At 48.3% G+C, this 13,990-nt stretch overlaps 1 protein-coding gene across 2 annotated transcripts in view; it reads left to right on the top strand.

Annotated features, from left to right (window-relative positions):
- Positions 1-12,464, top strand: part of PFDN1 (prefoldin subunit 1) — a 63,345-nt gene extending 50,881 nt beyond the window's left edge. The window contains exon 4 of one of the 2 annotated variants that reach the window (XM_021711392.1): positions 12,056-12,464. In XM_021711392.1, coding sequence (XP_021567067.1) covers positions 12,056-12,136 — 81 coding nt within the window. In that variant the 3' untranslated portion in view covers positions 12,137-12,464. Of the gene's footprint in view, positions 1-12,052 lie in introns of both variants that reach the window. The other variant, XM_008056127.1, reaches the window with a different exon arrangement.
- Positions 12,465-13,990: the final 1,526 nt, after the last annotated feature.

The raw sequence follows: 13,990 nt of genomic DNA, 5'->3' as shown, positions 1-13,990 counted from the left end.
TTGTTGATTTTCTTCCTGAACATTTAAAAAGTCTGTCTGTTCTTCTCCATCTTCACTGTTGCCACTAAGATATTGTCATCTCTTTCCAAGACTATTGCAATGGCCTCCTAATAGGTTGCCAACATCACACTTGTGTTCTCTAACCCAGGGCTTCCCAGCACTTTTTTTGTACACATCACAGCACTTAGAAAATTGTACTTGCACGATTCACTGGGGGTAACTGGATGTTGCTGCTCAAGGTTGGAGGTAGCTTTCCCAGGGGGCTTTGGTTGCCCGGGACCAACCTACCCAGCCACGCCAGGGCCTAAAGGGATCAATGTCTCAGGCACATCTTTTGCCCATTCATGATTCATTAGGGCATTCTGTGGGAAGCTCTGTTCTAATTCGTTCTCTTTGCTTCATCCTGAGTGATCATCTGTTTTCAATGGAAATTTGATTTTTGTCTTTTCTGCTTAAAACCCAGTGACTTCCTTTTGCCTTCAAAATAAATCCCCTACTCTCACCTCTCCTTAGTTCATTCCTGCTTATCCTTCAGAGCCAAGTTCAGAAGTGCTTCTGTGATTTCCTTAATTGCATGAGGTGCTTCCTCCTTTGAAGACTGCTTTTCCTAAGAGCCCGTATTACAATGGTAGTTGAATTATGTGCCAGTTCTTGGTACTAGAGATATAACATTAATCAAATCAAACAAGAGCCTTACTCTAAAAAAAAAAAAAATCCTTACTCTTTGGAGCTTACACTGAGATACAGATAGTAAAGAAATAAACTATCATATAGTAAAGGTGCTGTTGGAGTTGGTTACTGGGGACCGTCTTTAGTTGAGTAATTGGGAAAGGCCTTCCTGAAAAGGTGAAATTTAAGCTAAGATCTGAATGAGAGGCAGCCATTTAAAAGTATCTAGAGGAATAATATTCCAGATGGACAGCACATGTCTTAAGATTGGAATAAGTTTGGCAGAGCTGTTTAAGCAAGTAAAAAGGGGACAGAGTGGTATCGAGGCTGGAGGAGTTGACAGGTCATATAATAGGCCTTACTGTCCAGGTTAAGGAGTTTGGATTTTATTCTGAGTGTGAGGGAAAGCCATGAGAGGGTTTAGAACAGCGGTTCGCCTGATTTTGTGTGAAAAAGTCCACAGCAGACATCCAGGTGGGAGATGATGGAGACCTGGACAAGGATGGTGGCAGTGGAACTAGATGGAAAAGTATGGTTTGGGAATGTTCGGAAGTAAGTTAATAAGATTTGCTGATGGATTGGATGAGAGAGGTGGGGCTTGAGGAAAAGAAAAAAAATAAGGGCTGGCTCCTGTATATTTTTTGTTTTTGTGTTTTTTACATCGAGCAGTTGGGTGAGTGCCATTTACAGGGATGGGGAAGACTGGGAGGGGTGGGGGTGACTAAATCAATTGTTTTTTGTTTATTTTTAGATTAGAAGATATAGTTTATTTAGAAAGTAAATGAGAGAGAGCGAAAAAGGAGAAGGAGATTCACCTCCCCAAAGTAGGGGAGGGCGCCAAAGCCAGGAAACATGGTGGCGACCATGTGTTTGTTTTAGACACATTAAGTGTGAGTTTGAGGATATGTTTGATAAACAATTGGTATGCAGATCTGGAATTAAGGGGAGGTTAGGGCTGCAGATTAAATTTGGGAGTCCTCATGCTTGAGGCTATGAGACTAGATGGGTGTTTCTAAGAGAGAGTATAGATGGGGAGCGGGGAGGAGTCCAGGACAGCTTCCTGGAAAATGCCAACATTTAGGAGTTGAGCAGAGGAGAGTAGTCAGCGAAGGAGAACTTAGAGTAGCCAGTGCTGTAGGAGAAAAATAGGAGTGTGGTGTCTTGAAGCTAAGAGAAGAAAGTATTTCAAGAATCGTGTGAAATGCTATTGAGATGTTGAGTAAGATGATAGAGAAGTGGCAGCTGCTTTGGCATCCTTGAGCTCATTGGACCTGGCCCATGGTCAGTCCAGTAGAGTGGGTGGCCGTGTGGTTGAAGAGGTCTGAGGGGAAAATGGGGGAAAGGCAGTGGAGGGTAGCTGTGGCCTAAGTTTTGCCAAAAGGAGGAGGGGAGAAAGGGCCAGTTCCTAAAGGGGCCTGGGAGGTCCAGAAGGGGTTTTCAGTGATTTGTCTTATCAAGGAGGCTCTTGGAGAGAAAGAAGTAGAAGATGAAGACAAAAGAGAAAGGGTAATTGTGGAGCAAAGTTTCTGAGAAGGTTCATGGGGATGAAATCAATGTGATTGTGGAAGGGTTGTGTTTTGATTCCTTTAGAAACACAGGGACACTCTCCATTTGAACAGTAGGGAAGGAGGCGATTCTATTTACAGGGGTGTGTTGGCCAGTAGATTTGGTTTGAAAGATAAGGGAGTTCTCATCAGATTATTTTCTCAGTAAAGCTGAGGGGAGGAAGGAATACAGGAGATTTGAGGAGACAAAGTATGAAATAGTTTTTCTGGAGCTCAGATAAGTAAACATATTAAGGAAGTTTAATGGAATTTCCAGAGTGCCCATTTGAGATTCATGGCCTTGAATGTAAAGTGAGCCCGTTCAGCACGGCTGAGGGTTTTCTTCTAGCAATATTCTCTGCTCAGGTTCAGACATGGGGTGGGTAGAGGATTGGGCTGGCATTTGGCCAGGTAAGTGTGGGGATGGGGACAACGGAGAAAGTGTGTCTACAAGAATAAATTTAAATGAAGGACCGAGGAAGCAAAGCTGGTTAGAAAAGGAAGGGACCTCGAAAGTACAGTGGGTGATGAAACACTTGGGGGGTGAGGTTGAAGACATGCTGGAGTGAGAGTATCAGAAGTGACGGGGAAGCGTGTGAGGTAGTGGTGGTGAAATGGAGATCGCGGAGGTGGGGCTGTTACTGGTGTTGATGAGATCTGGGGTATAACCATGGACTGGGTGGCTGAGGTGGAGCAAAGTAAGAATGTAAGGTGGAGGAGGATGTGCTGTTGGGTGGGTCATCTGTGTTCTTGTAGAAGTCACTGTGGATGATGCAGCACAGGTGGAGAAAGATGGCTATCCATGAAGGAGGGATGGTGCCCGCCATTGGTGGATTGTAGCAGTGAGCAGCAGGGAGTCAGGTGGTTAAGCATGTGCCGTGAAGGAAAAGGGGGGTGTGGAGAAGGTTTGGCAGCGAGCTGAATGAATGAACGAAAGGATGGATGGATGGAAATGTGAGCTTATGTTAGACAGCTTTCATTGAAAGTTAAAAATCTCTGAAATCTTTGTTTGCTGGAATCAGTCTTACTAAATTTTTTTTTTTTTGAGACAGTATCTCCCTCTGTTGCCCAGGCTGGAGTGCGGTGGCATAATCCTGGCTCGCCTCAGCCTTGACCTCCTTGGCTCATGCAGTCTTTCTGCCTCAGCCTCCCAAATAGCTCTGACTACAGACACATGCCACCATGCCCAACTAATTTTTGTATATTTTGTGGAGTCTGGGTCTCACTATGTGGCCCAGGCTGATCTCAAACTCCTGGGCCCAAGCGATTCTCCCACCTACGCCTTCCAAAGTGCTGGGATTACAGGTGTGAACTACTGCGCCCAGCCTAAAGTTCCATCTTTTTTTAAGAACAGAGATTGGCAACTGTAGCCTACCTGCCTGAGCCAGCCTACTGCCTGTTTTTATGTTTTTGAAACATAGCCATGTCCACTCATCTACACTTCACTGCTTGTTTGCACATTTTCTGTGACTGCTGTTGGGCTACCATGGCAGAGTTGACTATTTGTAACAGAGATAACCCACAGAACCTAAAATATGTATTATCTAGCCCTTTCATAGAAACAATTGCTAACTCTTAATTGAGAACAAAAAGTTAGAATCTCAAACTTTAGTGGGCATCAGAGTCACCTAGTGGGCTAGTAAGAACACAGATTGCTGGTCTCACCCCCAGAGTTTCTGATTCACTAGGTCTGGGTTGGGCCCAAGAATGTGCATTCTAACAAGCTCCCAGGGGATGCTGTTGATGTAGGAGCCTCGCTTTAGGACCATCGCTTTAGATACTTATGGTAGTGATCAGGTTCCTTCTCCCTTTAATCTTCTCTGAACCAATGTCCTTCCCTACTTCAGCTGCCTGTCACTTGATGTGATGTACTGGCTTTTTAGCTTGATGCCTGCAAATGGTGGTGATTCTCTGGATGACGCCTGATCGGCACCGTGTGCCTCGAGACCGGTGCCCCTGGTTCTGCACTTGTCTGTGCTCTTGCCTTCCACTTTGCCTCTCCTAGGTTGTCTGGTAGACTGGACTTTCTCTGGGACTTAAGTGAAGCTGATGTTGAAGGCAGGGCACTGGTAGGTGGAGATCACCTAAACTCAGGGGGCTGAGGAGCTAGACACTGTTGTATGGAGGAAATAAGAGTTCTTCCGCCAGTGTGTCCCTGCTTGAGTAGCATCAAGCTCGTCGTGGCTTGGGGTGGTAGCCAGTGTGTGAGCACAGGTGGGGTTAGGAGTCTGACCCCATTGGTAGCCGTGTCAGAGTCTCAGGAGGTAAAAGGACACCAGGGAGAAAAGAGGTCCGTGCTTAGCCGACCCACGTCTTTTTGTCCCTGTCCTTCAGCAGAGACACTTCTGGAAGATACAGGAACGCCTTCCGGGATTTCTCTTTATTCTTGCTCCATGTCTCTAAGATGGCTTTCTCTTTATTTCATCTCCCAGTGATACAGCTCGGCAGTGAATGTGTAGCCCACTTGGATCCTAAGTGATGAAGTGGGTGTACCTGGACGAGTTCACCAGCGGACTTGTCCACGCATCAGGGCTGGGGTTTGCCTTCCTCCCTGCCCTGCCGGCACACCTCCCGCGTTCGAGCCACCAGAGCAGAGCCCCTGCATGCTCCAGCCCTGCCCATCCTGTCTTGTTTTCCTTTCTGACTTCTCTGCTTGGGCCTGCTCATTGCCTCTCTTTCTCTCTTTTCCACATCTTGCTCCTGGTCTGTCAAGACATACTTCTTCAACCTTCAGTGGATTTTTGGTTTCTTGTGAAATTTTTCCCTTATGAGCAGCTAGCACCGTCTGGCCATTTTATAGGTCAACTGAGTGAACACGAGAATCAGTGAGGCTCGTGGGTTTTTAATTTGGAAGTCATAGGAGAGACAGTGAGAAGGTGGCCTTTGCCTTGAGATTTTTGATTAATAATAGAGTTTGAAGTTAGCAGTGGTCTACAGAGTCTGGAAGCCGTGGATTCAGCACAAGGGAGAAGTTTGTGGCCAGGGCAGGTCAAACTCAGGGTCAGAAATGGACTCAGAGCAGAGGGTCTGTGGGGACACAGCTCTCACAGAACATCAGGAACAGAAGGGATCCGGCAACTGCCTTCTGTTGCCCCCATAGCTTGGATTGGAGGCAGGAGATGAGCCGGAAGGGCTACTTTTATCCACCATGTTCTCTCCTCTCCTCTGAGCTCCATCTTACCAGTTTTATTTGTTTAGTCTTCAAAGTGAGAATTCGTTTGAAGAAAGGGTTCTGTGGCTAAAGTAAAAGGGGGGCAGATAGAGGGTAGAGCGACACACTGGTGTTACCCAAATCCTCATTTTACAAAAGAGAAAATAGAGAAGAGAAAACTCTTTTCTATACTACAAGGCTTTATAAACAGAAAAACAAAATAAGCAATTTAGAGAAGAGCTGGAGACCAAGTTCCTAAGAAAAGAAAACGTCTATAGAGAGAGCATCACAAGATGAATTACCTCAGGAGTCTATTTGAGAGATTGTGTCATGTCAGAAGAGTTCTAGGGACTTGAGCCTCTTTCCTTGGTGAGATGATGAGAATGAAATACCAGCCCCTCAGTCTGGCTCCCAGAACAAAGCCTCGGGCTGATGAGCATAAGCCTGGCTCGGTGGCTCAGCCTGTAATCCCACGCCTTTGGGAGGCTGAGGTGAGTGAATTGCCTGAGCCCGTGGGTTCGAGACCCGCCTGGGCAGCAAGACCTCATCTCTACAATAAATCAAAAAATCAGCTGGGCATGGTAGCGCATGCCTGTAATTCCGGCTACTTGGAAGGCTGAGGCGGAAGGATCGCCGGAGCCCAGCAGGTCGAGGCTGCGGTGGCCGGGAGCGGCTACTGCACTCCAATCTGGGCAACAGAGTGAGACTCCAACTCAAAAAAAAAAAAAAAGAAAAAAGAAATACCAGCCCCTCAGTCTGGCTCCCAGAACAAAGAGCCTCGGGCTGATGAGCGTAACGCCAGCAATGTTGTTTCCCTGGCCACGCTGAGCCCCACAGGAAATCTCAGAATTTCTCATCAGGACAGGGCCCCACAAAAATGTTGCTGTACCCAGAGCTATGTGGTTTGATGCCATTAGAGAATTTTCTAGGGAAAGAGGTTCTGAGGAAAATGGCTCAGCAAGGCAGAAGGATGCTGCAGCGAGGCTGGCACATGCCCTCCTGGGACTGCGGGTGGAAGGGGCGGGTCTCAGACCCCTCCTGGAGCTTCCGCCTCAGTCACTGTCCCAGTAGCCCTGAGGCTGCTCAGTTTCTTAAGGATTTCAGGGATGTCGGAAACTGGGATGGCTTGTTTTATAATTTTAAAGTTTACTTCATTAAAGCATAAAGACTCTTAGGCTCTGATGCCCCCAGTGGGATCTATGAAGTTTGAGTTTTATTTTTTATTATAAATTGGTCATTTATAATTGTACCATTTATGGGCTAAAAAGTATATTTATAAATATAATGTAGAATAATTAAATCAAGCTAGTTAACATATTCATCACCTCACATACTTAACATTTTCTATGATAAGTTTGAGTATTAAGTCTATGTATATCCAGGGGCAGAGGCCCCAGAGGGCAGTGCCAGAAACTGAAAACCACATGAGGAACACGGTCAGTTCTGCCTTTGCTTCCTTTCTTCACGTTGGGAGGGAAAACTAAAAAGCCGTATGTGTGCATCATTTCCCATACTCAGGGCACTTGATTCAACAAGTGTTGAGTCCTATCGTGAGCCAGCCTTTCTTCTAGATGCTAGGACTGTATCAGGGAACAGAACAAAGTCCTGCCCTCGTGGACCTGTCCTCAGTAGGGGAGCCAGGCAGCAGCTGCTGCTTCACATGGTGGTAGGTACTGTGGGAAGAAATCCAAGTGCGGGGTGGAGGGAGCACAGGGCGGCGGATCATCAGGGCCCTTTCTGATAAGGCTGCGTTTGATGAGCAAGTGATGTGGATATCTGGGGAGGAGGGCTCCTCAGAAAGAATAGCCAAGGGCATAGGCCAGGGAGGGCCATAGCTGTGGGTTGGAGGAACAGCCTGGAAGGCCAGTGTGGCTGGAGCTGAAGGAGTGAAGGGGAGAGTTGTCGAGGTGAGGCCAGAGACTTAGCTGAGAGCAAGACCAGGCATGGCTTTTGATGCTTGAAAAATACTATCTTCTGAATATCCCCCCCCCCAATTAACATGTAGAAATCCTAACTCCTGAGGTATTAGGAGATGGGGCCTTTGGGGCCCTCATGAATGGAATTAGTAATCTTTTAACAAAGCACAACACAGCGCCCTGAAATGAGGGATGCCCCCTGAAGTGGTTTGGATACGGTTTGTTTACCCCCACCCCCAAGTCTCATGTTGGAATTTCAACCTCCTTGTTGGGGTTGGGATCTTGTGGGAGGTGTTTGGATCATGGGGGTGAGTCTCATGAATGACTTGGTGCCGTTCTCATGGGAGGGCGTGAGTTCTCTTAGTTCCTCAGATAGCTGGTTCTTGAGAAAAGCCTGGCACCTTCTCTTCCTCTCTCCCTCTCTCCCTTTCTCCCCCTCTCCCCTACCCCTTCCTCTCCCTCTCTGTCTCTGTGTCTCTCCTGCCCTCTGGCCACAGCGACTCCTCTTCGCCTTAGGCCACTAGTGGTCAGAGTCAGAAGCTCTGAGAGCGACAAAATCCAGGGGACTCATTTGTTCTTCTGTCATGTGAGGACATAGCAAGAAGGTGCCATGTATGATCCGGAATGCAGGCCCTCACTAGATATCAAGTCTACCCAATCTTGGATTTTCCGGGCTCCAGAACTGTGAGAAATAAACTTGTGTGGTTTGTAAGCCACCTAATGTGGTGTTTTGTTGTAGCAGCCTGGGGAGACTAGATGGGAAGCCATTGGAGGACTTTAAGTGAAAAGATGACTCTGGCTACTGTATGGAGACGAAACAGGGGTGTCAAAGACAGAAAAAAGGATAAAGGTCAGATTCGGACACGTTTTTGAGACCATGCGTGCAGGTTTTATTGCTTGGTTGGATGTAGGGTATTAAAGAAGATTCAAGGATGGCTCGAAGTTTTTTCTTGAGCACTTGTAAGAATGGAGTTGTAGTTGACAGAAATGGCGAAGATGGGGGTGGGTCGCAGAACTGCTGGCTTTACTAATAGTTTTAGGGACACTCAGGGAAGGAAAAGCACTTTGGTTGGTTGGTTGGTTGAATTGGGGTCTCTGTTGCCCAGGCTGGAGTGCAATGTCATGATCATGGCTCCCCACAGCCTTGAACTCCTGGACTCAAGCCATCCTCCCACCTCAGTCTCCCAAGTAGCTGGGATTGCAGTTGTATGCCGCAATGCCTGGCTAATTTTATTTTATTTTTTAGGTGAGAAAGCAGGATTTTTTGAGGACAGAAAAGCTCCCACAGTGGCAGGGAGCCCGAAGGGGTTGCCCTTTTTTTTTTTTTTAACTGTAGAGACAAGGTCTTGCTGTGTTGCCTAGGCTGGTCTTTGAACTACTAGGCTCAAGCAATCCTCTGGCCTCGGTCTCTCAAAGTGCTGGGATTACAGGTGTGAGCCACCATGCCCAGCTTACTTGTTCCTTAATTTTCATCATTTGTATTTGGGTCAGTTCTACCACAATTATTTTTGTGACCCTAGCTTTATAAACTCTTGGGGACAGGTACCCAGGCCTCTGCAGTTCAGTGAGGTCAGAGCTGTGGCAGGATAGGGCCCTTTGGGTCCAGAAAACCCTTGGGGATAGACTGTGTCTCTTGGGGGAGCGTCTCTCATTTCAGGTGCTGTGTTGGTTTCCTTACTGCGTTGCAAATGATCATACACTGGTGACTTAGGATGGCAGCACTTTATTCTCTCATGGTTCTGGAGACCAGAAACCCAACAAAACCAAGGGCCCCGCTTCTTTTGAAGGATCTAGAAAGAGCCCTTCCTTGCCTCTCCCAGCTTCTGGTGGCTGCCAGCAGTCCTTGGCATTCCTTGTCTTGTATGTGCATCACTCCAGTCTCCACCTCCACCAACAGCGTCCTCCCTCTGTACGTGTGTCCCTGTGTCTTCACATGGCCTTTTTATAAGGACACTAATCATTGCATTTAGGGCCTACTCTAATCCAGTATGACCTCATCTTAATTTAGTTATAGCTGTGAAGATCCTCATCCAAATAAGGTCACATTCCCAGGTACCAGGATGAGAACATCAGCATATCTTTTTGTCAGCTACAGCTCAACCCCTCACAAGTGCCTTGGTCTGGATTTGGCTGTAAGGGTCGTCTGTGCTTAAATATGCTTAGACATGAGATAGACACTGTTGAAATACAGTTAGAAAACAGGTTCCGGCCGGGCATGGTGGCCCAAGCCTGTAATCCCAGCACTTTGGGAGGCTGAGGTGAGGGGATTGGCTGGCCCATGGGTTCGAGAACAGCCTGGGCAACTTGGTAAGCCCTCATCTCTACAATCAATCAAAAATTAGCCAGGTGTGGTAGTGTGCGCCTATAGTTCCGGCTACTTGGAAGGCTGAGCGGAAGGATCGCTGGAGCCCAGCAGATCGATGCTGGGGTGGCCATGAGCATACCACTACACTCCAGCCTGGGCGATGGAGTGAGACTCCAAATAAAAAAATGAAACAAAAAAGAAAACAGGTCCCACCATGCTAGGGGTGCCCCATCTGTTGGAATCTTTCCTTTCTTTTTTTTTGGTAGAAATGTCAAGTTTATTTAAGCAAATTAAAGACTTGAAAATGGAAGCCAGGCTCAGCGGTGTGTGCCTGTAATCCCAGCTACTGGGGAAGCTGAGGCAGGATTGCTTGAGCCCATGAGTTCGGAGACCATCCTGGGCAACACAGCAAGGCCCTACTTCGAAAAACAAAACAGACATAAGTTCATTTGCATTATTTTTTGAAACATGAAGACTTTAGGATATGCAGTGGCAAAATTCGTGAGAGTAGAAGATGTTATAGAATACTTTTTAGTGCTGAGAATGACTGCCTGAATTTGGTCAGGGCTTGGGCAACAGGGCAGAAAAGCTCTTGCTGGTGTCCTACGTTTCTGGTTTGGCCAGCAGTGACAGCAAGCTGGCAAAGACTGGATGTAGCAGACCAGGGTCCCTGGGCCCTGCTGAGTGCTGCAGGCAGATGCCGGCCACGCCCCTAGCCTTTCCCACCTGGTGCACATCGTTCCTCACTGGCGTATCAGGAGTTGCTGGTACTGTATTTGCCTCTTTTCAACTCACAGCTAACGTTGAGTTGTTAATCAAAGGAAGCTGAAGTTCCCACCCTGACATCACAATGATAGGACTGTATCAGGTTTAGCAATGTAGTTAAACAAAATGCCTTAGCAACAGTACACATTTGAATGGTTATCACGGTCACTGGGAGTTTTTCTGGCACTCCCATTGTATAGTGGGGAATTGTGTGTGCAGCGGGCAGATGGGAGGTGAATGGGAGACAGGGCTCTTTCTGGCCTGAAGGAAATTTCCTGAAGGAAACTTGAAGTTGGGACAGTAAGAACTGATAAAGATTTGTGTATGCTGGCTGGGTGCAGTGGCTCATGCCTGTACTTCCAGCACTTTGAGAGGCCAAGGTGGGAGGACTGCTTGAGCCCAGTAGTTTGAGACTAACCTGGGCAACAGAGCGAGACCTCGTTTCAATTTTTAAAAATTTTTAAAAAGATTTGTTTATGCCACATTCGACTTCTGGAGGGAAAAAACCTTTAATGTAACATTTAATAACTGTCTGGACAGAGTGGAGGAAGTTAAAGGTGGGGATACTTGGAGGCACCTGGGGATTCAGTGGCGAGGCCTCAAGCAACAGCAGTCACAGCAGTTTTCATTGCCACTTGTCCGCCCCGCGTGGGGCTCAGTTCCCCACAGGGTCTGTCAGGCCAGGCTGTGTTGCCATGTGAAGACGTGTAGGTTGCCTGTCCTCTGCTCCAACCTTTCCCGACTTCCTCAAGTCCTTTGGTGTTTGTTTAACTGAATCGACAGCTGCTTGGATGAAGGGGTCTGGGTGAGGTGGCACTGGCTGCACCTGGGCTGCATCACTGGCTCATGTGGCTCAGTCACATGTAGCCTGGGAGGGGATAATTTTGAGGATTCTCTCAGGACATGAATACTAGTCCTCAGAAAGGGAGCCTTCATGTCTGTCAAGTGGGAAAACAGCCACAACTATATCCTTGGGCAGGAACCGGTGGTAAAGGTGCCATGCTTCTGCAGTGAGCACAGGGAAAGTTGCATACAGACGTCATTTCCTTTGACTAATCTTTGGTAATCCTGGCCCAGATGTGGCCCTGAAAGGAGTTACATTTCTTTGTATAAGTTGAGATTTTTAATTGAGGACCCAGCTGGGATAGGAGGTAGACTTCCACAAGGTCTGCCTGACTCAGTGTGTCATTGTCCTGGATTCCTGGCAGCGGCAGTTTCATTGGAAAAGCAGATTTCATTCTGAGTCATCTGCCTCAGTGAGATGTGTGAGACAGTGCCACGGAAGCTTCTAGGCTCGCTGGACAGAGCACAGTGCACACTGTCCATTTCACAGCAGAGGTGGCTGCGGGCGCCTGGCTCAGGCCCTGGAAAACCCTGAGAGGAGATAGTCTGTTACGGCAGGAGCTTTGTCTTGGAATTTCCTGGCCTCTGTCTGTCGGGTATAACTTTAAGTACCAAGACGCCTGTCTTTAGAGTCTGCTTCCTTCTGAGGGAGGAGTTACTACTCAGGGGCCAGGTCTGCCCATGGTCGAAGGTGCAGGGAGCACTATGGGCACGTATGAGTACCTGGCTCCCAAGACAATATAAAATGCTCCTGAAAGTCATTTGTCACTGAGGAGAAGCCATAACCACTGGTCATCGAAATCTGCATCTGACAGCCAGGCCTGCTCCTCTGGTCCTAACCCTTTCTTTCTTATTGCAGCAGAAGAAGTCCTACCTGGAACGGAGCGTTAAGGAAGCTGAGGACAATATCCGGGAGATGCTGATGGCACGAAGGGCCCAGTAGGGAAGCTCTAAGGGAAGTTGTTCCTCTTGCCTTCCTGTTCCTGGCAAGGGTGGAGGGGTGGAGGGACTAGCCTCCCCTCAGCCCTGACGGACATTTGCCTGGACGGCTTGGCCACTCACACTTTCTCCCTCACCCTGAGCCCCTTCTGGACCCCAGCCCTGGAATTTGGACCCTGGCTGTGCCTGCCGCCCTTGCCCAGGATACTGTTCTCTCTTGATACGTCAAGAACTCCCAGGAGGGCAGGTGGGAGCCAGGACAGATGGAGACGCCCCGCCAGAGCCATCACTAGGCATGCTGGCTAGACCAATAAAGGTGTCTGTCCCACTCCGCTGAGTCTGCTTTTCTTGGGCCAGGAGGGAGGAAAATAGAGGTCAAGAGCGGCAGAAGCCGGCTCCACCTCAGCCCCTGCTCCCTCTGCAGTGAAGCCTCTCCTTTCTGGGGGGTGGGTTTTGCCCTCTTCTCTTTTCCCTTTCTGTACTTTTGACGAAACTCCTCAAGCCCCGGGCTGACATTCATAGCTGAAGCTGAGTGAACAAAGTCACGTTTCCTCTGTGGCGTCTGCGAAGACTCCTTTCCCTGCTTCCTCCAAACACTCCAAAAGAAAGTTCACTAATAAGCAGCCCCCCCAAGGCTGTCTTTCCCTTGAGGGACACAAGAATCCTAAGGCCTTCTAGAGGCACGGACAGTGGTTGGCGGGTGCTGGTTTGTTTGAGCTCTGGAGGGCTGGTCATTCAATTTTCAGGAATTTTGTTGCCCTAAACATTTACCATAATACTACGAGAAAGGGATCAGTAGTAGCCGGAAACTGCTGTGGGCAGCACATGACATCAATAAGGGAACCTGATCTCAAACCAGGCAAAGTGGGGACCAAGGAAGGCCCAAACTTTACGTGTACGATGACCACTTGTGTACCTAATCCTGAATTGTGCCCCACATCTTTAAAATAAAAATACAAATTTTGTTGCATGCTAGTTGCGTGCAGCCATCATAAAAATTAAATTGGAAAATTTTGTTAAAAATACACGTAATATGGAAAACATCTCCACCAAATCATATTACTCTTATCTGACCATTATCTGTGCTCTCATCTCTGCACTGCCTGTTGACCGTGTACTTCGTTATCCACAGGATCTGGGTAGCGCAGACACTGTGGGATGCCGCTCCTGCGCACCTCTTCCCCGTTCCACCATCAGTGACGCTGTTTCCATTGGTGGCTCAAAATCGGCCATGGCATTTGTACTGCAGAAACAGGACATGCTGCAGAACCGTGGCTGTTTGTGCTTTTTAAAGACAGAACCATCTATCAGCACAACCACTGCTTCCAAGAGAGGCAGGCCGAGGGGCAGGGAGCTGTCAACTGCAACCTCAGTGCTGACAGGCGAGGCAGGCTGGACTGGTCAGCTGGAGAGGGAGGCTCTGACTTGCTGCTATGGCAGCTTAGCGCCACCCTGCGGCCAAAGATGAGATGAGTGGCATGGCTGGCTGGTTTGGGGTGGGGGTGGGAGTGGCGAGCAGGAAAAGCAAGTCTGGCCCCATGTGAGCAGGCCTGGAAGCCACTCCAAGGGCAGCCCGCAGGCTCTTTCCTAGGCTCTGGACAAAGGCTCCTGACCAAGCCTGTCTCTGAGTGGGAGTGGGGGCCCCGCGGCCCTGCCTTCCTTACAGCGCCCGCAGTGTTCAGGCAACAGCCAGCACGAAACGGTCAAGAGGCTCATCACGTACCGAGCAGTGGCCACGAGCTGAGATACCCACATTCTGTACACCTTGGTGAGCAGATTACTTGGAAATGGTACCAGCCCAGGAGACAGAAACACAGGCTCAGGGTAGCTTAGATTCGATCTGGAATAATTTAGACAA

The sequence above is a fragment of the Carlito syrichta genome, unplaced genomic scaffold (assembly GCF_000164805.1).
Source record: "Carlito syrichta isolate Samal-C Ts95f unplaced genomic scaffold, Tarsius_syrichta-2.0.1 Scaffold302231, whole genome shotgun sequence".
Classification (NCBI taxonomy): domain Eukaryota; kingdom Metazoa; phylum Chordata; class Mammalia; order Primates; family Tarsiidae; genus Carlito; species Carlito syrichta.
The sequence above is the reverse complement of the archived record's forward strand: the minus strand, read 5'-3'. Positions and strand labels throughout refer to the sequence as shown.